General features: G+C 51.7%; 1 protein-coding gene across 4 annotated transcripts in view; it reads left to right on the top strand.

Moving 5' to 3' along the window:
* Positions 1 to 26,037, top strand: part of ARID1B (AT-rich interaction domain 1B) — a 323,274-nt gene that overhangs the window by 260,673 nt on the left and 36,564 nt on the right. For 3 of the 4 annotated variants that reach the window (XM_084889694.1, XM_084889695.1, XM_084889696.1), the window contains exons 7-9: positions 8,528 to 8,707; positions 19,200 to 19,527; positions 21,341 to 21,469. In XM_084889694.1, coding sequence (XP_084745820.1) covers positions 8,528 to 8,707; positions 19,200 to 19,527; positions 21,341 to 21,469 — 637 coding nt within the window. The remainder of the gene's footprint in view (positions 1 to 8,527; positions 8,708 to 19,199; positions 19,528 to 21,340; positions 21,470 to 26,037) is intronic. The other variant, XM_084889697.1, reaches the window with a different exon arrangement.

The raw sequence follows: 26,037 nt of genomic DNA on the forward strand, positions 1-26,037 counted from the left end.
CGTCGAATAGGTTGCTAGGCCCCCGTCAGATACCTGTTTCTGTGGGTCTGAGGTGGGACACGTAACATCTGCATTTCTGACGAGTCCAGATATTACCGATGCTGCCGATCTGAGGAGCCTACTTTGGTTCTCACTGCTTCCTAACGACACTGCACTGAGTTCCATAAGTGTGCGATGTGTGCATTAGTTGCTCTGAGCTTCCCACTGTGGCCTTCTAGATAACATTCTTGCAGCTCAGCCTTTGGTGTGTGGCTTCCCTGTGGCGCTGGCCGTCCAGGAGATTCACGGGAAGCGCTGGAAGGCCAAGCAAGGGGATCCTCTCCGAGCTCCTTCCGTGGCCGTGGCTGCGGCTGCTCTGTGCTCCTGGGTCGGGGAGGGAGACAAAAGGACCAGAGAAATTATCGCACTGAAGTTGCTCAGGCCAGACCCGAGCTGAGACGACGATATTTGTTATTTCCCTTAATCTTTGCTGAAACATCATTCCTCCGGGAGAATCCTCCTTCCTTTGCAAACATTAAAGGAGAGGAGGTACCTCATTTGAAAGCACTACAATTCTAACCGTTATCTCTGCCGACTAAAAAGGGAAACCCCTCCCAGATCCTCCAACAACGTCTTCCCCAGCCTCTTCCCAATGACATGTGTTTAAGAAATCCGAATACACAAAACCAAATGTCAGGACAAAACAACACTGAGGAACCATAGTTAAATTAAGCTTTTAACTCGAATATATTAGCAAAGCAAAATCTAGGATTTTCCTCTGCTGTCGCAGTATGGAAACTGCTGGGTGGATATGTCTGCTACTGTTTTCCCTCCGATTCTCTTTATTTTGTGGAGGGTGGTTTTGGTAACTGATGATCCTATATAACAAATATATGCTAAGTGTCCGGTTGTCTGTTCAACCTGGCAGTTCTGGACATCAGCCACAAATCCATTCCCCACCTTATACAGAGGTGAAAATAACTGAGTCTCTATAGTTCTGTATTTCCACCTATGAACATGTTTGTGCAAGTATGTGGACGTGGCCGTCCTGGGAAACACTGAGGTATTTATTGGTATCTGACTCTTCTGTAACATTGTCTTCTCCATACTGTCACCTACTTCTCAACATAAGCTCGACTTCACTCTCTCCTGTTGAACTTTATGTAGTGTTGGAACTGCTTCCTGACTTAACAAAGAAAATTAGCTCACATTTTTTTGGTGGAAAAAAGGGCAAGACTTCAGTTTAGAATTCTCTAACACATTTGCCATAGTTTCTATTTTAAACCAAATTGTCTCTCTAAACCTCAGAGAATGACAAAGAATTGCTACTTAAAGCACCTCACCAAAAAAATTAAAATAAAAAAATAAACTAGTATCATGTACACTGCCTAAGCACTGCATAACTCTAATGCATTGAAATCAGTGTTACCAAAAAAAATTGTAGCTAACAAGTTTAGCTTAGTTTGGTCTTTATTTCTTAATCTTTAACATATATTTCTTAAAAATTGAAAACACCAATAGGAAAGGCTTGTGACTTGTTTTGTTTTCCAAGAGGGCTCGGAGGGAATGTGGAGCAGTCATCGGAGTAGATAAATAAGAATTATTATTATTAGCATCAAAATGATCCCATTTTTAACCCCTGCAAAATGCTAAGCTTAATGAAACCAATAAATGCCCTTCCAGTTTATTGGATTAGCAATTAGGTGAAACCGTTTCAAGAAGGCTTATTTATTTGGACAGATGTGGAGAGGTCAGAATTAATTTTTTTAAAACCTTTTAATTGAATTCCCTTTTAATTTCTCAGTGGCACCTAGTTAAATATGCATGTTAATGCTGGTTTTCTGAAGGTCTGAACTAGACCTGGGTTCTCAAAACCAACACGGGTTGTTTAACCCTTTTCATCCGGGCGCCAGCAGGGACTTCCCCTGTAATCCCTGAGCGTGTGAATAATTAGAAGGTGGTAATGAGGATTTAATTAGTCCTCGAGATATGTGGGAAGCAGAGCCACTAAGAACTTTCCCTTCCGGACACGATTGCAAACAGAAGGGTGGCGGCTGCAGGGCCCTGGTGAGCCAGGATGGTTTCTGTGGCCGGAGGCAGTTCTCGGGCATCTTTCTGAGACTGGGGGTGTGTGCAGAAGGGATCCTGGGTGCAACCTTCCGGAATTACTGAAGGGCACCTCGCCGGCCTCCATTCTCCTCCACCTACACGACAGCCTCTTCCTGTGTGGAACACGGTGCAGTGACAGGGGCTTGCTGAGCCTACGCGAGGGCTGGCTTGTCCTCTGTGTGTGGGGGGGAAGGAGGGGCTCAACACCGCCAGGCCGTGGCTCCACATTTACTCCGCTGCCGCAGGACACGGAGAGCAGGAGCCCGCGTGGCCGTTCATAGTCTCAGGTATTTGAACCAGACTCGGTCCTTGGCAGCTGTACGTCAGGGAATGACAGCACTTGTGTCTGGAATGTCATCTTCACAGGGATATGTATCAATAGCTCCGTTTTTATAAGTACACATAGAGACATTACTTATAAAATGTATAAGGGGGGAGATGTATAGCAGAAGGCATTTCGATGTTCTTTTTTAACTTTTCAATTACAGTTGACATTCAGTATTGCTTTGGGTTAGTTTCAGGTGTACAGCATGGTAGTTAAACAATCATACATTTTACACAGTGATCCCCTGGGTGTTTTTCAGTCCTCACCTGGCACTACACATAGTTAATGCAATATCTGTGACTCCTAGAAGCCCGAAGCATGAAATTCGTGCAAAAATAGGCCTCGATCCCAAGGCTACAGTCCCAGCTTTGTCCAAAGGATGTACAGTCTAACTAGCATATTACGCTTTTATTATTATAGATAGCTGCTATGCTGTACTTTACATCCCGGTGAATATGTTAGGAAGACTGATTTGTTCTTCTTAATCCCTTCATCCTTTTCACCAGCCCCCTTCCCTCTGGCCCCCGGGCTGGCCCGAGTCTGAGTCTGCTTTAGATGTTTCTGTGTGCCACTGAGATTGTGACGTGTCAAACTTACATGTGTTATATATATTGATCAGCTAGAATATGTCTTCATTATTATTTCTTCTATTAATCCCAAATGTTAACTGCCTTGGGATAATTTTATCCCTACTCTTTAGTGCTGTGTTTTAGGGGTTTTTTTCAAAGTATGAATAGAAATTCTAGTCAGATTTCTAAGCATTCTGTTTGCTTGGGGCAAATTTTTCTGTTACTTTTTAATGCCGAGGGCAAGAAAAGCATTCTCTGGAAATAAACCCAGGGTCTTGCTGTAGAGGAGACCACGCTCTGCAGGGCCAGGCGAGCCATGGGTGCCCCCGCACCCCGGGGTCCGCTCCACAGAGAGCCTGGGGGTGGTACGTGCTCACCAAAGGCTGCGGGGCCAGCGGGACCAGGCTGGACTCTGCACCATTCCGAAGTTTCAGATCTTTCTAGAGCTTAGAACTACCAGTCAACTACTCATTCTTCAATGAAGAAGCCTTACCATATTAATAAGACTTCTTTTGATTTTAACATCATATGTCATTTGCTGCTGTGGGAACAGTGTTTGTCTGTAACAGTGTTGATTCTGCACCGGACGCAGGCCCCGCTCTGCCTCACATTCTCCCCCGCATACTCCTCAGCCCGGTGCGTGTAGGTCTGCTCAGGTCCTCACGCCGGGAATCGAACCCAAGCACCCGGCCGCCCCCGAAGGAGCCATGCATTTCATGACCCAGGGATAGTGAGACACAAATAAGTAAAACTTTTTCATGTTTTTAGTGCACCTAGCTCAGGTTTCATAGTGATTTTTATACCAAAAATTGGTTTTGAACTTTTAGAAATTATTGTTGAATATCTTAATTGACCTGACTCCTGATTAAGTTAGTAGAGAAACGAAGGAGACCACCAAGATAACTGTCGAGGCACAAGTGGGGTGTAAGGTTGCTCTCTGTTCTTACGTCTGCAGGAACTCTTGTTTCTCTTGCTGTGGGTTGGAGCTGTTTTGTTTCTCTCCGTGGGGTCCTCTTTGTCTAAGTGTGCCGGTGAATCGGCAGGTGCTGGCGTGTCTCACAGGCAGCCTGGCCGTTAGGAGATGTTCTCCACTGCCTTCCTCTTCACCCCGGACAGAGAGGCGCTGTTTACCTCGTGAGCGCGCTGCACAGAGTGATGCTGCCGTTAGCACGGCATTGTCAGGAGGAGAGACATGCTTTCCTGTGCGTTGCGTGCAAGGACAGCAGCTCGGTGCGTTAGGCATTAATGAGTCTGCCCCCGCCCCCCGATGCAATTAATTCAGCCTCTGCTCTTAATTGAGGATCCCTTTTTTAATAATCCATGACAGATGAAAATGAACTCAAATGGGAGGTTATATACAAGAGAGACTATCTAGAAAGCTGTTTCTAATTTCTTCAGCCAGAACGCTGAGCTGGATTGTGGACCAAGCCAAACCGAGTCAGTAATGGAGAAATGACAGCGTAGGGCCTAATTTCCTATTAAGTCTGCTATCAAGAGACATGGCCACAAAAAAACCTGGAAAACAAGTAGCACATACAGTAAAAGTAGGTTTATATTCATTGAGGAATCACCCGTCTAAATTTTAAATATTTTAAAATCATAGTTTTGTTAATTTTGCCATAAGCGGTATTTTTTGATTTGGCCATTTCAGCTTGTTTTTACTCGTTAGCACTCACCTGTAATGGCTTATGCTTCCGGGAGAGTGTGAGAACACGTGGATCTTAGCATCCCATGTGCACTTGATACTGCGCTCGGTGCTCTGGGTCTGGGAGCCACCATGTCTGCCAGCTGCCCAGGCCCGAGAGCTCAGGGCATCCCCATCATCACAGTCTGCGGGTGCTGCCGCGCAATGCTTTACACACGTCTCCTTCCCTGGCGTCCCTGTCACAGCCTGGCCGGGCCACCTCGTGCCCTCATCGACCTCCAGAGCCCTGCCTGTTTCAGCTCCGTTCCCTTCCTGCCCACTTCCGTGCGTCCACATGTCTGTCCGGAAGACTGACTACACTGTCCTCCCCCATGGAGGCCGTGGGGAGCTTCTCTGTGCCGCCCGAGAAGGGGTGCCCGCGAGCCAGTCCGGAGACCTGTCTGGGCCCGCCCAGCCTCCCTCGCTGGTCCTCCGTGTCATGACCACTGGCTCCTGCCTCCCGCCTGGCTGGACCCTGCGAGGATCTTTATGTAAACTCTTCTCTCCCACCCTTTACCACCCGCTCTTCAGCCCTATCCCTATCCCCGACATGGGTCCCTGGCCTGGTTGACTCTCCCGAATGTTCTCAGGAGCCTGGCACGTGCTAGGTGCTGAGTCTGCATGCGCTGAGAGCAAGGCCGTTGTTCTGGGAGTGAGTTCTTAACGGATGCCAGCATGGTCACGGGTGGTCCAAGTGCCAGCAGGGAAGCGGGCCTTGCTTTGGTGGCCTGTGGGGCTGTGGGTGCTTCGCTGTGTCCGGCAGGGCAGGACCGGCTGCCGCTACCCACACGTCGGACGAGGAAACCACACTCAGGGTATGTGGTCTGTGCTGGCTCGCTCCCTTGCCCTTAGCCATAGCCGTAGCTGGCACACGTGCTCTTCCTTTGCTCTCTGCTCCTTCTTGGGCAGTGAGCTATGCTTTGGGCTGCACTGGTTTTCCAGCAGCAGTTGACGTTGAATGTACCCTGACCGGGAATCAAACCTCGTTCATAGGTTGTTGCTCAACCACTGAGCCACACCAGCCGGGCTGTTTTGGAGGCTTTTTGGAGCATTTGCCTAAAGTCACACCGCTAATTGGATCCATATATTTGTCCACCTATCTTTTTTCTGCTGGGTCCTGGCCTAGTGTGCAAGCCAGGCCGGGACCCAGGCCTCTGTCCCGCGGGCGCTGTCAGGAGTGAGGCCCCGAGGAGCTGGGTGGTTATGTCCCCTGTCCTGGTCGGGTCTGACGGGGAAGGTGCATCTAACTGAAAATACAGAACGAGATTTCCGGAAGCCCTGTGAGAGGTGTCATTGCCAAAGCATCAGAGCAAAATCAGCTTTCCGGTTTCCATTTCTGTGGACGGAGGCGGATCCCATCCCCGTCACCTCGTCCCCACAGCGGGAATGTGCTGCCGTGACACCCACCGTCTCGGAGCCTTTCACGTCTGATTTTCTGCGGAAAGCCAGCGGTCGTTCATGTGGACGTGACGGTGTACTTTAAGGACGGAAATAAAAGGATGCTTTTGCCCAAGCAGACTCTCAGAGCTCCTCTGAGCAGAACGGGAGTCCGTGGGCAGTGCCAGAGGCAGCCACAGCGTCAGGCGGACAGCGATCAGAGGTCGTGGCGAAGCGAGTCCCAGGCTGATGAAAGGACCTGTGTCTCCTGACCTGAAGAGGAAGAACGCAGGCCTTCTCTGGAAGGAAGGAAGCCCGCCGGGCCGAGCGGAATTGAAACACGTTTTCTATTAAACAGGACTCTGTGTGAAACTCTGGAGAGTTCTATCGTAAGGCTTAGATAAATATTTCATGTAACGTCTTAAGATGCAATCATTTTTAGTAATTTTAGTGCACTGATTTCTGTTTGTTTTCAGATTTGAAAAAGCAAACATTTTCTCTGCTGATTTATATCTGGAAGCTGCCAATTGAGCTCAATTTCATAAGGCTCATCTTTATAAATAAATGAAATAGGATAATAAGGACCAGCTCTCCGTACTTTTATGTCTATCTCCTACAGAAGCAACGGCAAGAGGTCTTCTTTCCTGCGAGGTTTGCCAAGCAGGCCTCGGAGAAGCCCTGTCCCAGCTGGCCCCTGGTTGGCCGCCTTGGCCCAGGATGGCCTGCCCCCCCGTGCCTCAGTGGCCTCTCTGGAAGCTCTGCTCCAGGTTCCCCTCCGGACGAGGCCGAACCTGCCCCTCTCGGCCCGTCCAGCGCACTGGAGCCTTCGCCTCACATCCCGGAACCAATCCAACTCGGGGTTCTCAGAGCTGCTAATCCAACAGCCCTTGTCAGTTCGCTGGTTCGGTGTTGGCTTCTGAGAGGCATGTCTTGATTTGTGGTGCACTTTGTCTAGATGTGTGTTTCAGCCCGGCTGGCGTGGTCAGTGGTTGAGCATTGACCTATGAACCAAGAGGACACAGCTGGATTCCCGGTCAGGGCACATGCATGGTTAGGCAGTCTGAGCTGGCAGTGGGAGAACTCCCAGAAGGTGGGTGGCTTACAGGGCAGTGAGGAAGAAGAGGAGGAGGAGGAGGAGGAGGAAGCAAAGAAATGGGGTTAGAGTGAGACAGTGATCCCAGCCCCAGGCCAGGGGTTTGCACTCTGGTCCCAGGGTCAGTGGGAGCCTGGGGGTTCTGTGCAGGGAAGACATGCTCTCGTTTCGTTCTGGGCTCCTGAGAGGTGGCGTGGCAGCTGGGGAAAGTGAGCCAAAGGAGCAAAGCGAGGGTGAGGCAGAGGGAGGCGCTCGGCACAGCCGCTGCGGGAGAGAAGGGGGAGCCGGCTGGCTATGGACGTGGGATGGAGCAGAGGCGATACGTGTCAGATGTGGAGGCTGGGGATGTGCAGATGGTGGGTCGCACAGGAAATCAGGGAGGGGGCATGGTGTCAGGAGTTCCGGCGTGAGCGTGTGGGTGGGTGGTGATGCTGTCCATGGAGACAGGGAGACCTCGGGCAGGACGGTGTTCGGGGCAAGGCCTGTTCTGTCCTGGAATATCAGACACTAGTACAGGCCACCATGTGCTAGTTGTTTCCAGTTCGCCCCCAGTGACAGTGTGAGAAGGGGACTCACAGGTCTGCTCTCTGCGTAGGAGTTGAGGTGAATGGTTGTTGCTCTAGGACAGGGGTCTTCAAACTACAGCCCGCGGGCCACATGCAGCCTCCAGGGGAGTCTGATCCGGCCCGCCAGGTTTTTTGGGCAGTGAGCGCAGCCAAGGTGTTACAGTAGAGATTAGTAGTTCATATAGTCCCGCCCTCCAGCTCTCTGAGGGACCGTGATCTGGCCCCCACTTTAAAAAGTTTGAGGACCCCTGCTCTAGGACAATGGTCGGCAAACTATGGCTCTGTTGACTGAGTTTGCCATCCACTGGGATAGAGGCTTAATCATAATGAACAACAATAGCCTGTAATTATTGGAATTGAGAGTCTAGGTCAGTGGTCTGCAAAACTCATTAGTCAACAGAGCAGCAAACGGAGGCTCGAGAGCCGCAGTTTGCCTACCACTGCTCTAGGAGACGGAGAAGGACAGTTGCACGCTGTTGGCGGGGCGTGAGGAGGGGTGGGATGTTTGAGTGACAGCGTCCCACAGATGCCGAGGTGACAAAGCTCCCTGGAAGTGGCGTGAGCAGCATGTCCCTCCCGGCTAGGAGGGTCCCGTCCTCACAGCTGCTTTCTCTGGGGACCTCTGTGAGACAGGCCGAGGGAACTTGTCTTTCCTCCCTCTCCTCCTTTCCCTAGTTCCAGGCCGCAGTCCACGGAACGCTGAGCTCTCCAAAAGCCCCACCCCGGTCTGAGATGTACCTCGATGTTACCTCTCCTGCCCCCTCCACACAGTTCCGTGGCCGTGTCTGTCACCGCATTTATGTATTGCCTTTTATTTCCTATCAGGTTTCATGGCAGGCACACAAAGGAACCCCCAGATGTCCCAGTATGGGCCTCAGCAGACAGGCCCGTCCATGTCGCCGCACCCCTCTCCTGGGGGCCAGATGCATCCTGGGATGAGCAGCTTTCAGCAGAGCAACTCGAGTGGCTCGTACGGTCCGCAGATGAGCCAGTACGGACCGCAAGGTGAGGAAGGAAAGAAGGAAGGAGAAGCGTTTCCAGGTGCCTGGCGGGGGTGCAGCAGTTTTGTTCATGTTAGTTCTTCGGGATCTGAGTGGTGTAAACATCTCCTAAGACCCCGCTGTGTTACCTGGCAGATCTGCGAGGTTCGTGCCAGCCCACAGCCCTTTAGTTGCCCATAGTGATGGGAGTAATGATCATAGAAACTCTTCCTTAAGCGCCGGCACATCAGACACTGTGGTCAGTGCTCTCACACTGTTACTCATAAAGGCGTGACTCTTATTTCTGTAGTACAGTTCTAAGTGCTTGCTGGGAAAAAGACACAAGCCTTGTCCTCAAAAGCGTCTTATTTAAAACTCGGTTTCATTGTGTTGAATTCTGGTCTGCCCGCCCCTCCTCTGCGGAATTACCCTCACAATGACGTGCTCGCGGTTCAGAGGGGGTCGCCCGTTAAATCCCCTCCTCTTTGTCTCCAAAGCACAAATCAGGTAAATAATTCTAATTCCCCAGCCGTCACCGGTCTGCCTTTCAGAAGACGGGAGAAAGTCTGAAATGGACACGTCTTTCAAAGGGGAAACTGAGGCAAGAGCAGAAAAACAAGTGGAATTACGCCCCACATTGCACTGTGCATTCTATGCCTTCCTGGCAGCGGATGTCTGTTTTGTCGGAGACATGCAGAATCCTCTGACCTGGTTTAAAACCTGGTGTGTGTGTGTGTGTACACATTTTCCCCCAAAAGTCATTTTTGACAAGGCATTTGAATTTAGCACCTTCTTTCTATTTCGTTTATTTGAATTAGACATTAAAGGATAATTTAGAGAGAATGCGATAGTCTGGCACCATTCCCAGGGTGTCCTCACTTCTGACAATACAGGAGCAGTCCCAGTGAGGAGGGTCCTGGAGCGAACTGCTGCCCTCCACACGCGGTCGGTGTGCTGTGGGAGCTTCTGAGTCCCGGGGGCCGTGGCGGGATGCGGGGACGCGGGCCCGGGCGCCCCCACAGCCTCACCTGCTTCCTCGGGCGGCTCTCCTGGCCGGCGGCTGGCACTGCAGCCTGAAGATGCCTTGTCTTGTTTTCGCACGGGCCTTCGGTGCCTCCGGTGTAGCACTTTGCTCTGTGGGCTTGGTTCTGTGCCGAGCCAGCTGTTTCTGGAGGAGACTGTATCAGCAGCCCCACACCACGCTCTTCCCGGGCCTCCCTGCCTCTGTCGTGTCTGTGGCAGAGGGGACAGGCGTGCTGTGAACGGAAGGCACAGTGCAATGTGGGGCGTAATTCCACTTGTTTTTCTGCTCTTGCCTCTGAGTTTGCTGGCTGCCGTGCAAAGAGGAAACTGAAGGTGGAAAGCAGGTCCTGAGTGTGAGAGGCACGGAAACATGGGCTTTGCTCAGAATGTCGCCGGAGGCCAGGGCAGAGCAGCTGCAGGCCTGGCTGCACTGGGAAGACCCGGGCTTCCTGGACCGCCAAGGCCGGGCCCTGCTCTGAACTCACCACAGCCTCCCTCCTCCCTCCGTGATCTCCCAGAGGAGGGGGTCTGACAGGCTTGTGAAGGACAAGAAAGCACTTGCCCTCCAAGGGAGGAGAGTTTTCGTAGAAATGGGATTTCTTTTGGAGAAAAGCCCTCGGTTTCTGGAATTATTGAACATGTAAGAGCACTGAGCCGGGGGGGCTCATCCGAGCTGCTGGGTCCCAGGACGCTGCTCACGGAACTGATCTGTTGGGGAGGGGGGGTATGGTCCCTTGGAAGTAGCCTCTGATTCTAACGCTCAGTGAGTCTGAATTTCATGTCAACTCCAGAGCGGCTGACACGGATGCAGCCCCGGGGACCTGCCAGAGGTTATAGGGCTAAGAGGCCGCTGTCCTGAGGTTTTCCTAGGGCATACGGACTGAGTTTAGGTCGTACTGGTATTAGAAACCGTTTAAAGTAAGCATGATGTCCTACCTGGTGTGGCTAGTGGATAGAGCATCAGCCTGCAGACTGACTGAAGGATCCTGGGTTCAGTTGCAGTCAAGGGCACATGCTGCTTGCAGATTCGATCCCCAGCGGGGGACATGCTGGAGGCAGCCGATCAATGATTCTCTCTCATTGATGTTTCTCTCTCCCTATCCCTTTCTCTCTGAAATCGATAAAAGTCTATTTAAAAACTAAAACAAACAAAGTAAGGGTGGTAATTTCCACACGCAGCACTCTCTAACTGTGAAAGAAAGAGTCCGTACGTCTGTGCTCTGCGTGTGCACCTTTCCCAGCCCCATCTCCAGCGCCTTCCACTGTGAGGTCCCTCCTGGGTCTGTCACTGGTTCCAGGAATTGCCTTCAAGGTGCATGGATGCCATTTGGGAAAAAGACCAGCAATACTAGAGACTAAGAAAAAATTCCTATGACGTTAAGAGGAGACATTTTTAGAAATGTCTATGAATACTGTAAAACCTAAATTATTAAATATACAAATGGGATGGTCTAAGTGTGTCAAAATGTTCGCCATACGTTTTATGAACTAGTAAACCTTCAAGTAAGCACATTTAATAACTACCCTTTGAGTGCTCGCAAGTAAAGAGGGCCATAGGGACTTGCCTTAATAAATAGAAAGGAATTATGTAATTGACATGCTAATCGCTCACAAAGGCACTTGTGCGGGAGGAAGAGAGCGGAAATGGGTTTCACAAGGACGCGCGCACTTGTTTTGTGCTCTGGGCCCGTGTCTGCCCCGCTGCCCACCACATGGCATACTTGTCACTGTGCAGTGGGCAGGTCTCCCTGAGTTTCGCTGTAAGAATATTGCCTCGGGCAGCTAGCAGACCCCAGGTGTTGCTCATCTGTCCCTAGTGTCTGGGCGCCGCATACACAGGTTTACACGACGCAGCCCTGGTTTTATGCCTTAGTTTGTATAATGTGTTTTAGGAAGCACAGGACGTACAAGTAGGTGAGTTTGATGAGCCTTTTATTTCTAAATTACATTGTGAAAGATGTTTTCCAGACAGGTTAAAGTTTTTTTCTCTAAAACAAATGAGGTGCTGTCTGAAATTGTCCTGTCCTCATTAGAATATGTTTCTCATAAATTCAGCAAAGGCAAACTTTAAATGGCACCTCATTGAAACGAATGCAGTTCTGAAAGAGTGAGTTTCACATCAATAATCGTATGCTGTTTCAGTTCAAGAGGAACAATTTGTAAATGTTACTAATCACCGGCTCCCCGGCTATGGGAGAGGTGAGGACCGTCCCGGCCGTGACCGCCCTGTTGTCACCATGACCCGATCTCAGCCCCGAGCTGGTCAGTCAGAACCTCGGCCTTCATCACTGAATTACCTAAACCCAGCCTTGCCTGCAGCGTGCCGCTTGCCACCTGGCTCAGCCCAGGAGCTGCAGATGCACGAGCTTACCGTATTTTCCGGTGTATAAGACGACCCCCTAATTTTACAGTTAAAACAGGTTTGTGCCTATATTCACTGTATAAGACTACCCCCCACTTCCGAGGCAGCACCAGTTCTTTTTTTAATAGACCGTCTCTCTGACTCTGGCCAATCTGAGCAGGCTTTTTACTAGAACACAGTGGTCGTCTTATACGCCGGAAAATACTGTATGTCCCAAAACAGCTGAGGCCATTCTCTCTTCTGCTTGCTCGCTTCTCTCTTGAAATGGGTTGTAATGCACTGGATGTGTTTATGGCTTTCTGTTCCCTAAGCCCTACTTTATGGTTACATTGACAGTGCTAGGCAAAAGTATTCATTCTGTATTCTGACCTGCTTTGTTGTTAAAGAAATATTCTGAATCTACACTAATAAAAATTATGCAAATTGACCGTACCTCCATGACGCCCACCAACCAATCAGGCATATGCAAATTAACCCAACAAAGATGGTGGGTTAATTTGCATACACAAGAAAGGGGCAGGACACTTGCTGTGATGGGTGAGGGGCAGAGGGAGCTACAGAAGCAGCGTTCTGGCCGGAGCAAAGACTGAATCTCCAGCCAGAGTGAAGGTGGAAGGTGGCGGCTGGAGCAAAGGCCTGGGTCTCGGGTGCCAGAGGAAAATTGATGCCAGCAGCCAGGTGAAGGAAGGCCTATTCTTGCACGAATCTTCGTGCAATGGGCCTCTAGTGTCTTACTAATATGAGAAAAAACAAATTGTAATACATCATTTTATAGCAAAAGGTAATTAATGCAGTCTTCTGTCAATGCTCAAATTTAGCCTTCAAGTTACAAGATTTAAGGAAGAATTTTTCTTAACAGACTGATAGTCATCATAACTTTATCAAAACCTGGGAATTAGGAAAGAAATGAAATTGTAAAATTCAAATAAACTGAAGGTTAAAAAGAGAAAGAAAAAATGAAAAACAAAGCAACTTGAATTTGAACTAGTATGAAGCTAACTGTTGTAAATAATTAAATAAGTTAATGTTGCAAATTAAAATCAATGGCATTTGAAAGTTCCAACCTTCACTCACTCGCCTGTCTGATCCTGTGACAGTGTCATCAGTGGCCTTTTAACTCTGTCCGGGCCTTGGTCACCACAGTCCTGGCCAGCAGTAGAGACCCAGGAGTGGACTGCAGCTTTGCTTACCGTCTGCCATCTTTTCACGTTTGTTTGAAAAGAAATGACCTATGGGATCACACTTCACCTTGAGTGACACCAAGTGTCCTTTCTGAAGGAGCCTTGGCCACCAGGTGAAGCCCATCAGAGCTCTCCCTCCAGGGGGCGCCATCCCCGCACAGTCCCTGTGTGCCAGCCCAGGGCACAGCAGCCCAGCCCAGGGAGAGGCAGGTGCTCAGTGTGACTCAGACTCCTGCATTTCTTACCAAAGAGATCATCCGTTGATGAGTTACAATAATACCTTTCTACATTTGTTATGTCATGCTTTTTCTCATACTTACCTGTTGGATAAATAAATTGGATTTCTGCCTCATGAAAGTAAAATTTGGCATATGGCACAATATATAGTAAAAAGATAATTTCACTGATTAAAAAGATAGCTTATTAATATTGGAACAGTTTGTGTCTGGTCAGCAACATTCTACCATCGTTGGTGTCCAACAATAATTATTCACAGAATCATGGTTTTCCCCACAGCAACCACATGAGTGGATGATCGTGAATTTCACCCTTTTCATAGATGAGAACCTGAGCCTTGGACTGACAGGTAGCCCTCTGGAGGTCACATGTGCAGCAAAGGTTACAGTGTTCCCTGCCTCTGACTGGGCACATGTGCCCGGGGCCTGAGTCTGCAGACCGGCTCCTGTGGGGAGAGGCAGGGGACACGCACACGGCCGCTCTCGGTGGCCTCTCAGCGACGCCCTGCTCACACTGACTGCTCCCGCCCCATTCCTCTTCCTGGCCCAGCACCATCGCACACTGCCTGGACTGGCTTCTTCCCTCCCTGCTCCCCCCAGGATGTAAGCCCCTCCTTTGTTCACGAGGCCCCAGCTATTAGCCCCTAGCTGTCGGGAGCCCTGAGAGCTGCCTCCTGAGCCAGTGACGACAGGGTGTGCCCGACAGGGCCCTTCCTGACCCGCCTGGCGCTCAGTGCTGGTGCTGGTGCGATGGGTGGACTGAGGGCTTAGAATTGTCTCTGGGAAGTGAAATGAAGGATCATCTTTTCTATTTCTCTCTGCCGCTGTATTTTCTGCATTGAGCTTGTACGACTATATAATTTTTTAAGGAGTTAACTTTTATGATATATAGGGGGGTGGGAGAGAAATGCTGAGGTCATTCTGTAAGGTACCTCTAGGTCTCTCCTCGTTCACAAGCTTTGTGTAATATTACCACTGTCGCATTTTGAAGACTTTTAAAATGCATGTTGACGTAGGAAGAATACAGTGCCTTCCATGTCAGTCCAAAAACAAATGATCTTTGTTTCCACCAACAGTGGGCTTAGACGCCCTGGGTTGGGGCAAGTCACCCTTCACATTGCACCTGGGTCTGTGGCCTTCTTACCCACTCAGTCACTTCCCCCTCAACACTGCCCCGCTGTGTTGGGGCCAGCGCTGTGTGGTCAGCCTTTGGAGAAAGGTCGGGTTGGAAGAAGGTTTGCGTATTATTAATCCTCAGTGGAGGACATTTCTCCACTGATTTTTAGAGAGAGTGGAAGGGAGGGGGAGAAACAGAGAAACATCGGTGTGAGAGAGCCACTTCGATTGGTTGCCTCCCTCGTGTGACCCAACCGGGCCGGGATCAAGCCTGCAGCCGAGGTACGTGCCCTTGACTGGAATCAAACCCAGGACCCTTCAGTCCATAGGCTGACACTCTAGCCACTGAGCCAAACCGGCTAGGACTGGAAGGAGGTTTTTGAAATAAGACTTTTGTTTTCATACAGAAAAGATCTTACTTAAATGTGGTAACCTGTGAAGAATGCTCAATATCATTCGTCATTAGTGAAATGAAAATTAAAGCCACAATGATATCCACTACACACATTGGAATGGCTAATGGTTTTTTAATTGGCAATATCAAGGACATAGAGCAATTAGAAATATCAGACATGTTTTGGCAGGGTTTCTTATAAGTTTTAACATGCACTGACTACTCGACCCAGCACTCTCATTCCTAGGGTTTATTTTTTTCAAGAGAAATGAAACATATGTCCAAACAAGGACCTGTATGCAAATGTTAGAGGATTTATTCATAATTGCCAAAAACTGGAAACAACCCAAGTGTCCACAGAATGGGACACTGAGGGTAACAAAAGGAACAAACTACTGGTGTGCGACAATGTGGCTGCATTTCAAAGGCAGGCCTCCGTGACAGGAGCCGCACAAAGGCTGCCAGAGCACGGCTCTGTTTGTATGACATCGGAGAAGCAGGGCTGGAGACGCATTAGATCTGGGGCTGGGAGTGAGATTGACCTCAAAACGGCAACTTTCCGCCATGATGGAAATACCCCACCCCCTGCTTGACTATGCCAATGGTTATAGGACTGTCTGTAGCTGTTACTGCATGTACTCTCTTAACTCCATAAAGCCAACGTAAAGTCATATCATGTAGGCTCTTGTCGGGTAGCTCAGTTGGTTAGAACATTGTCCTCAGACACCAAGGCACCAAGGTTTCGGGTTCAGTCCCCAGTCAGGGCACATATAAGAAGCAATCAATGAATGCATAAATAAGTGGAACAACAAATCAATGTTTCTCTCTCTCTCTCAAAAGAGTAACATGTAGTAGATGGATGTAAAGAGTGATGAACATCTTTGACTGAACAGCAATATAAGTGCTTAGTTCTCTAATTGACGAATATATTTATCATGATATGTAGCTAATGATCTAGTGTGTGACTTGTACATCATTTTTGCCCTCCTGGATGTAGGGAATAATAACACAGAGCCTTTAGTTAATGTTCATGGCAATTGCTGAGTGATTGGAACTGAGAAGCAGAATTTCCTGTGAGAGTGGACGCATTTAACAGACAACCAAAGCCGGAAGCTTGGACTGTGGGTGGAAACCAGCGAAGGTAACTGCGCTGGGGTCAGGTGGGACCTCTCTGACCTGAGTAACGATGGGGCTGGCACGGAGTCTAGCTCCTGCTTCCTCTGCCAGCTGCTCCAGCCTCGCTCCCGGTGGGTTGGAGCCCGATTCGCTTGGTGACCAATTTCCCGAAGCTGGTGTGCCAAGACGAACCCACTTGAAAACTGTGGGCTCTCGGTCTTGGCTGCGAGGCCGTCCAGCTGAGGTGGGTGGCCCCGCATCTGCTGCCGCATTGTGCTGCCTGCTGCCTCCATCTGCTTTCTGTCAGAGCCGGTGCCAGCGAATCACTGATCTATTAGAGGAACATGGACCCGGAGCGCACCTCGTCCTGGCTGGGCCTCTCCGGTGCTGCTGGGCTCACATTCGGTGTGTGTTTATGGGGGCGCGGGGGGGGGGGGGGGGGGGGGGGATACACCATCAAGCAGGCCGAGATAGCGTATCACCCCCGCAGGGGCATGAATCAGTTTCCACTCCTTCCCACACAGTTTTAAAAGATTGGGAAAATCCTGTTAATGGTTATCGATAACAGCCGGTGGTGGCGAGAGCTCCTACCATTCAGAGCCCTGGACCATCAGTTTGTGCCTTTGCCCATCACCGGCCTGACTTACAGACGGCCCAGACGGAGGTCTGAGACCATCAGTTTGTGCCTGTGCCCATCACCGGCCTGACTTACAGACGGCCCAGACGGAGGTCTGAGATTGAGTAACTTGTCCCAGTGATGCCGCTGGGAAGCATCAGAACCGACGTGAACCCGGATTCCAGAGCCCGTGCTGCCTTAGACCCGTTTTCCTGTGGGCACGCGGCACAGCCTCAGCCTCCGGGGAAGGAGGGGCCTGGGTTTCTCCCACCGGGCAGAGGCCTCTGTGCCTGGGACACGGGAACTGACATGGGACTCGCCATGTGCCACAGCCAGCGGCTTTCCGAGTACACGTGTGTACGTGTTGCAGGCCCAGTGGCTGTGCTCTCATGGGTGACTACTTCCTGCTCTGAGACAAAGTGCAGCTGTTGGATGAGCAAAGCCCCGAACGCAGCTCCTCTCCGGTGCAGACAGGACTGGAAGGTGCGAAGGCTCCTCGGCCACTGCTCCTGTGTTCAGCAGGGCAGCCCACTGCCCGCTAACCCAGGCCCGGCTGTGAGCGAGGTCAGCAAAGTCGGAGCCTCCTTCCCTGATGAAACCGCCACGGGCCTCATCGGCCATAACCACGTCTGCACATCTGTTTTCTGAAACGCGTGAAGTGTCATTGCATTTCCTTCGAAAGCAAAGAGGACATATGTTTTCACTGCATCAAGTTTCTCACCAAATGAGTCACCAAATGCGGGCTGGGGGAGGGTGGAAACGAGCCTGAGAAGTAGCGTGGAAATGTGAATTTCATTTGCATTCAAACTGTGAATGAGTTTCCTTGTTTGTAATGAAGTGAGAGCCAGAAAGGAGCCCTGGGTATCAGTGACGTGGTCACATCCTGTGGGAGCGGGCGTGTGAGGTCAGGAGGGGAGAGGCCTGTCTGCTCGGGGAAGTTCTGGCTGCCTGGGCGCCGGGGCTGCAGGGGACGAGGCAGCCCGCCCGGCTCTGCGCCTCCCACCAGGGTGAGGAGCAGGAGGTGCCCTTCCGGGAGGAGGTGACCGGAAACAGACCTGTGCGGTCCTGTGGGCTGGGTGATCAACAGCAACCCAAGAGCTTTTTGTAAAGATTGTGGAAATGGATGCGCAGTGAATTTTTTTTTTTTTTACTTTTCCTTGAAACACTGTAAGCTGGATTATTTCTGTAAAGGCAGAGTAGTTTCCTCATGAAAAGGCAGCTGTGTGTGTGTGCGCATGTGCACGAGGTGGAGTAGCAAGGGAAAGGAAAAATAGCACACAAAAGCAAAACACAAAGTCAGTGCACAGTGAGATTGTCTGAAATTGTGATTCTGAGCTGCCTGAATGCAGGAATTGAGTTGTATTTGACTCTGTATCCTTTGTGCCTAGAACACATGTTGTATGGGCAATACTTCCAGAAAGTAGTGAAACACTAGTTCTTGATTCTACACGCATCTTCCCACGTGTATTTTATTTCAAGTCATTTATTGGAAGGCGGTATATTTTATTGGTTAATCGCATGGGTTCCAGAGTTGGTTTGCTTGGACTTGAATCCTCAGCTACCAGCTGTTGGTTTTCCTCAGTTGTCAGTGGGATCGTGGACGTGTCTGTATGCCCCGTGGCTACCAGAGAAAGGAAGGAAGCCGTCAGCCAGAGCCTGGCCGGCGTCTCATTCGCAGTGTGGCCGCAGCCTTACTGCTGTGGTGGCAGAGCTGTGCCGTATTGAGTGGGTTAATGTATGTACATCCAGTCAACGGAAAGGCATGGAGGTGAGGAAGCAGAGCCGCTGGCGTGGAGGCAGGCCATGGCAGCTGCGTTCTCCCCCAGAACCGGTGCCCGGTGGGAGTGGGTGCCCAGGATGGGGTGAGGGTGGTCGGAGCCCCTCATCTCAGGCCTTGCTGCTCCCAAGTGCTGCCACCTCACTGCACGAGTGACATCCACCGATCGAAACTACAATATATTTCTAGAGACCACACACCAGCCCCGGCACCTGGTGCTCAAGCCAAACAAAGAGTGTTCCCTGCACCCGAGGAAAACGACTGCTGGGCTCATGGAGGGCTTCCGCGTGCCACCCCTGGGGTGCTTGGGAGCCTGGGCTTGGCCATCTGTGCTCCCCTCGTCCACGCCGTCCTGAACCCCCATCGGAACTGGGCGCGCCCACAGTCCACGCCGGCAGCGGGCTGGGGCGGTGGCCTGGGGTGAAGTGCAGGGACGGGAGGCGGGGACCTTGGCGCCCCCGGCCTGTGCATGGACCGAGTGAATGATCAGCCTGGGTTCGCCTCCATGCCTCGCTGTCCTGGGCGGCTCCTGCCCTGGAATGTGCAGAAAGAGCGAGTTTGAGGCAGGAAAGGGTTAATACAAATGACTAATGTTCTGTGTTGATCGGTGTTGGACGGAAAGTTTGCAGTGACTGTTTCACAAGTCCAGATAGTAAGTGAAAGGCCCTAATTTGTGTTTGCTTGTTTTTCGTTTAGGTAACTACTCCAGACCTCCTACGTATAGTGGGGTGCCCAGTGCAAGCTACAGCGGCCCGGGGCCTGGTGTGGGCATCAATGCCAACAGCCAGATGCACGGGCCAGGGCCAGGCCAGCCGTGCGGTGCTATGCCCCTGGGACGAATGCCATCAGCCGGGATGCAGAACAGACCGTTTCCTGGAAACATGAGCAGCATGACCCCCAGCTCTCCGGGCATGGCGCAGCAGGGCGGGCCAGGAATGGGGCCACCGATGCCGACCGTGAACCGTAAGGCACAGGAGGCGGCCGCCGCAGTGATGCAGGCCGCTGCCAACTCCGCACAGAGCAGGTATGCCGTCGGGGCGGCGTTCTGGGTGCGCGTGCGTGGGGCTGGGCGCCACGGTCCCCGGGCCACACGGGACATGGCAGTGGCTAGTTCAGGAGAGTAAGTGACAGACCAGTTCTCTGAGGCACCAGAGGAGGGGCCTGCGTGCTGGGCCAGCCGGTGTGGGGTGTTATTTGAAATGGCCGTGAATGTCACTGAGCAGCCCCAGAGCCCCGGCCGAGGCGTGCTGGGGTCCTCGTTAGCAGAGCCAGGTTTGCCAGGAAACCTCAAGCCTGTAAATGGTTAAAACCTAAATCATTGAGAAAGAACATCCCCCGTCTGTCCCCTCACCATACAATGTTCACGGCAAAGAAACTTTGTACACATATGTGTATTGTGTGTGTTTGTCTAAGTGTGTATGTGTGAGATTCATCCTTCGTGTTCTTACGTTTTATTTTTCTGGGCATACCCATCTGTCCAAACCACAATGAGGTTAGTAACGCAAAGATAGTATTTCAGAAAGTTTCACTGGATCCAGGAGGATTTTATCCTCAATTACTTGATTTCAATCCTGATTTTAAAATTCTTGAAGTAAATACTTGACCCGTATAAAAGTAACATTGAATTTAAAAATTCAGAGGCCAAAGTGAATGTTTTCAGAGAAGCAGCTGTATATATGTTTTATGTCTAACTTATGCTAAAATTCATTTAAAACAAAGTAAATTGAGCCCAGCTGGCGTGGCTCAGTGGTTGAGCATCGACCTATGAACCATGAGGTCCTGGTTTGATTTCTGGTCAGGGCACACGCCTGGGTTGCAGGCTGGATCCCCAGTAGGAGGCGTGCATGAGGGAGCCAATCAGTGATTCTTATCATTGATGTTTCTGTCTCTCTCCCTCTCCCTTCCTCTCTGAAATCAAAAATATATTTTAATTTATTAATTTTTAAAAAGCAAATTGAAAGATATATATGAAAATAGGGTTCCTTAAAGAAAAGATAGAAGGTTCTGATTTTTTTTCCCAAGGGAGATAAAAGCTTGCTCAAGTACGTCTGTGTGTGTGTGTGTGTGTGTGTGTGTGTATGTAATTGTGTTCCTTTGTTACTTTTCCTCTGAAGCTGCTATTTGGGAATGTTAGGGACCCCTCCAATCTTACTGTTTCCTCCAAATAATAAAAAATTTCCCTTGAATCAAAATGAAAACCACTCCTTCTCTCCCCCTTCTCTCCTCCCCCTCTCGCCATCTCTGTCATCCACATCACAGTTAGAACTCCTGTGCGCCAGCAGTATGCCTCTAACCCAGACCTGTGCCGATCCAGGGGAGGCTTTCATGAGCCTGTCTGTGAGCACTGGTTTGACTGGTATTTAAGGGGAAAGCACTTGATTGGATTGGATGCGAAGCCTTGGCTAGCGATCTGGGAGAAGATGGCCATAGAGATGCCCTGCTCCCTTCCGAGTCAGTTCACCTGTCACTCTGCAGAGAGGCAGGAGTCCCTGTCATTTCCCTTCTATTTGCCGTCGGGAGACCATTCCACCGCCTGCCTGAACTCCAAATGGACTGTATTTTTTACCAGGGTCAAAGCTGTACTTCAGAACTGAACCGAGATGAGATCTGAAAATCTTACTCTGTTCTCTACTTCATCCTGCCCCCCCCCCCCCACCTCCACCATCCCACCCCCGCCTTTTAAGAAAAGTACCCCGTTCCACTCAGGCAGCTGCATGGTAGAGTGTTACACCACATCTGTGGCCCTCCACACCTGTGTGTGGAAGAGACAGGTGGATGGGGTGTTCAGACTGTCGAAGGAACAAATCCAAAGAAGTTGTTCTTCTGTTCTGCTTTAGGCCACCATACATTAGGTCGCCTGCTTATCCCAGCCAGTCTGGGGCTGGCGGACGCCCCCTGTTTTCTTCCCAGCACCCCAACTATGGCAACTCTCAGGCTCCCATGATGCACCAGCCTGACCAGTACGGGTAGGTAGCAACAGACCCTGACTCGCTGGGGCCCTGGGCGATTTTAAACTGTTAATGACGTGCCATCTGGCTGCACAAGTAACTCGCAAAACAGTGAAAGACTCGACAGAAATCCATCTCAGAGGGGCTGTCTTTCTGTTCTTCCTGTTCGTGCTGTTCTGTTTCCATTGCCAGCACTGTGCTGGCTCGGTAGCAGCTGCATGCCATCCCTGCTCTGTCTGCATGGCTGTCGGCATGGCTTCTTCCCTCGTGCCTGAGACCAATCCACGTTTCCTCTGCGGAAAAGTAATGAGATGGCCTGCTCTGGTGTCGTTGCCCCTGTTGTCGTGTGTTGTCAGGTACCTGTGTTGTGTTAACATGACGGTGTTCCTGTCACTCCTGCCACTCACCCACTGCTCCTGCACACCCTCAGCTCCAGGGCAGTGGCCACCTTTGGCCAGAGATTCCCTGGGAAAATACAACCAGACAATCCTCCACAGAGCTTCCTCCCTGAACCGGTGTTGCCGTATTATCAATTACAACACAGGAATTACAGACAGCAACAAAAAATACTAGTTTTCCTACCAGAAAACTAGTATCAGGCGACACTGTCTTAGGTTAGGGGATGCTTTTACAGTGTGTTATTACTGAGTGGCTTACAAAGCGATATTTTTGTATAGTAATGTAAGATTATCCTACACAGAATCATGTGCTCTAGATAGTTTCTGTAGAAACATACCACATTTTTGGTGAAAATGGGAAACTTTCAACTAGCTTTATTTAGGGACTAAACTCATGCAAATGTGCTTTCACCAGTTACGAATGCGCGCTGGCGAGCTCTTTAATAGTCTTTATATTCAGGATACATGCATTTCCACAGCGAGAGCGAATGGTAAGTTTGCAATTGAGAGTTCTAAATCCTGTCAGCATGGTCCTAAATGTGGACCAACAAACAGAGAATACTACAAACATGGCCGTAACAGAGAAAGGACTGGGTGAACACCCATTTGGGGGAATTGTCTTTTCCTCTTTTCCTTCCTGTGGCACCTTCAAGGTCACTGCTGGAGCCGGTGGGAAGGCGGCCGTGCGGGGAGAAGAGCATTCCCATCAGCTGCTAATCCATAGGCTCTGTCCTCCCACCTCGGCGGTGCTGTCTGGCCCCACGCAGCTCGCTGCCTGCGCCTTGCCAAGCACATTAGGCAGCTGTGTGAAATGAATTTAAATGGCAGGCGTCAGCGCAGGCTCCGCCGCTGGGGCAGAAAATCGCTGTGAGCTAACAGCACGTGGAGTGGGACCTGCGCACAGCCAGCAGCGTGGCGAGCGTCCTGGAACCGGGGAGGGGGGGCTCTGCGGGTCTGCTGGCGGCCGGGGCCCGCCCCTTAGCTCTGCATCGTGTGTTTCCTGTCCACAGCAGAGACACCGTGTTTTATCTCTGTGTTAAGTCCTCCTCTGCGCTTTGCAATGCACACGGCCTGCTGGGCTGTTCTCGGGGCGCGGCGCTTGGCTGGAGGACCCGTGGGCGCGGTTGGAGCTGTGGGTTCAGGAGTTTGGCGTCCCCACAGCTCACGCAGCAGACTCCTGCCTGTGCTTTGTCTTTGTTTCCCGGGACAGCCGTCGGGTCAGGGTGATGTGGGCAGTCTGAGGAGCCAGTTCCTGCGTGTCAGTCTCTGGGAGGAAGGAGGGTCCCGGATTCTTATGGCGACTCTTTCTCACGTCAGAATCCAGGGCCAGGAGACGTTCTGCTCAGTGACCGCCATCTGGAGAGCGTGCTGGCGGTGCTGGCCTCTCACGGAGTGTGAACAGCATTCCCTCCGCCCTTCCTCAGAAGGGAAAGGAGCGGGCATGCGCAGAGGCCGGGGTTTCCAGTTCAGCTGGAAAGCCACGAAGGCTGTGGTTCGGTGAGGCATCGCACCCATCAGCTGTCCGACAGGGAACAGGCTGCCGGAGGGGAGGGCGCGTCCACAGCCAGGGAGGATCGCCCAGAAAGACTCCGGTGCTGGGAGGGCATTCCGAAGGGCAGCAAAGGGGAACGGAAGGACCCACTTTCCCGGCTGCTGTTTCCATCCGTCTCCCGGCCTCGCCTCTGGAAGCTCAGAGGCGCCGTGCCCAAGCCAGACGCGTGGTCTCCGAGCCTGTCAGCAGCCCGTGACGCCCCAAGATCCAGCCTCTGTGCACACCGCCACCCAGGGGACACGGTGGCGCCCTCTTGTCATTCATCACCCAGTCCTGTCATCTCCCGATCTCACATAGCCCTTTCCTGCCTGGGTCCCGGCACCGTCCTGCTCCCTAGACTGTCAGAGCCACACGACCCATCAGCCCTGCACCCTCTTCCCGCCCGGCGTCCGCCCATCCAGTCACAGAGCAAACGGCGCCTTTGAAATGCACGTTCTTTCTCGCCCTTTCTCCTGCTCACACACTTCTAGTCTCTTAGGGTGCAGACCAAACCTATGGAACCCCGGCATTGCGTGACGTGGCCCTCCTGTCCTCCCCAGCTGTGGGCTCCCCCGCGGGCCCCTGGGTGGGCCCCTCAGGTCTCGCATGCCTTCCTCGGGGGGCTCCCAGCACCTGCAAGACCCTGACCCACAGCGGGCCTGGCGCCACTCTCCAGGCAGCTCAGTGAGCTCGGTGGTTTGGGTGACTGCTGTGCCCCTTGCCCGCCCGCCCTCCCTCCGCTGTCCTAAACACCCCTCTTGGACAAATGATGGGAACTGTCAGCGCGATAGGAGGTGTTGCTGATGGAGCTAGCTGTTTCCAGCACGTCTCCGAGGGAAGGTGTGATGGTGTTCTAATAGCACGTGGCTGTGTGTTTTCACAGGGCTGGACAGCCAGGACCACGGCATCCTGTTCCCGGCCTTTGGTTGGTGACAGGAAGCAGTGCCTTTGGGGTGGATTCCCCGCACAACTCGGGGGGCAGAGGTGCCAAGACCGCTTTGCCACCGGCGCCACGAGCACCTGTTCCCGGGGCTGCCGGGCTGCTGCACGGAGAGGGGCGCCGGGCGCTTCTCGTCTGTCGCCGTGTGGTCTGGAGCCTGAGGGAGTGCTTTTCCCTGTTCGGATAGTGGATTAAAGATAGCCAGGACCACTGAGGAAGAGTCGGGGGATGCTGAGGGGAAGCTGTCTCGCCAGCGGCCGGGCGCAGGTGGCGTGGTTTGCGTTGGCAGGAGGTGTAGGTGGGGCTGTGGTGGCGAGGACAGCGCTGTCTCCAAGAACACCCGGCGGGGGATTTTCCCGTTGGGACTCCCTGGTCTGGGAGCCCTCGGGTCTGAGTGGAGGAGGGCCCCAAAGGCCGAGCTTGCCTGGCTCAAACCGCATCGCTGGGGACAGTCAATGGACAGCAGCCGTGTCGCCGTCACGCCCCTTCTCCGAGCAGATGCCATCTCTGTCCATGGAACAAACCTCGAGCCACGTTTCCTGTGGCTGTGCTAGAACGCTTCGGAGAGAAACCTCTCCGTGTGTCTGCCTCTGGATGTAAAGAAAGTGGCTGCACTCCTGCTGTCCCTGCTCTTCTCCAAGGAGCTGTGCCAGAGTCCGGTCATTTCCAGGAGAGCTCTCGCTTCCCGGTGTCACCGCTGGCGAGGCTGGTGATGCTGAGACGATGTGGCCTGCACGCTTCCTTGAAAGCACCACAGTCATCTGCAGCCTATTGAGTTCACATTTGATTCTAATCAACTTAAAAACAAGATATTTAGCCTACCTGGTTTGGCTCAGTGGGTAGAGCATCAGCCTGTGGACTGAAGGGTCCTGGGTTCGATTCCAGTCAGGGCAAATGCCTGGCGTGCAGGCTCAGTCCCCAGTAGGGGCATGCAGGAGGCAGCCCATGATTCTCATTGATGTTTCTATCTCTCAACCTCTCCCTTCCTCTCTGAAATCAATAAGAATATATCTTTAAAAAACAAGATATTTAGATGGGTTTCACTTACTGTTTCCCGCTTCCGAATTCAGGCCCCAGTGGGAAGCAGTATTTGCCTCCAAGTGGACCGCTGGCAACGTTCTCTTTAAAACGTGTCTGCCTCTGGCTTTTCCCCAAACCGGGCCTTTGTTGGCAGATGAGCGTGTGATGTTTGAGAACTCTCCAAAGAGGCTGAGGGAAACCTGGGAAAGATTGCTGGTGCGTGTGGGCTGAGGAGAGGACGCAGGGCGCTTCCGGGAAGTGCATCTGCAGCCCACGGCCTAGCCACCTGGTTTGTCCTGGGATGACGGCTCTTCAGCCCTAGCATCTCATCCCCCTGAAAGCCCGTGTAAACGCAGTGTGGCTATCCTGCAGGTCTGCGTGTTCAAATGACAGCCCCCACGCCACACGTGGACGTGGACAGGTAGAGGGGGGCCTGGCTGTGTGGGCACCAGCTGCCGTGAGCACAGGCCCGTGGTCAGCACCTGTGGTTTGTGAGCACCGCCCAGCAGTCCTGTCCACAGCGCGCAGCCCAGTACCCATCTTCGGCATAATCCCCACAAAACGCTATTTCTCACCGTTTAACAAACCCCCTCCCGGGCATTTTGGGCGTCCACTGCAGATTAGGATCTATGGCATCAGGCAGCAGCAATTGGGACAAAACCTCTCTGTTCCCATCGACCCTGGAAGCAGCCCAGTG

The sequence above is a fragment of the Pipistrellus hanaki genome (genome assembly GCF_964339955.1).
Source record: "Pipistrellus hanaki genome assembly, chromosome: 7".
Taxonomy (NCBI): Eukaryota; Metazoa; Chordata; class Mammalia; order Chiroptera; family Vespertilionidae; genus Pipistrellus; species Pipistrellus hanaki.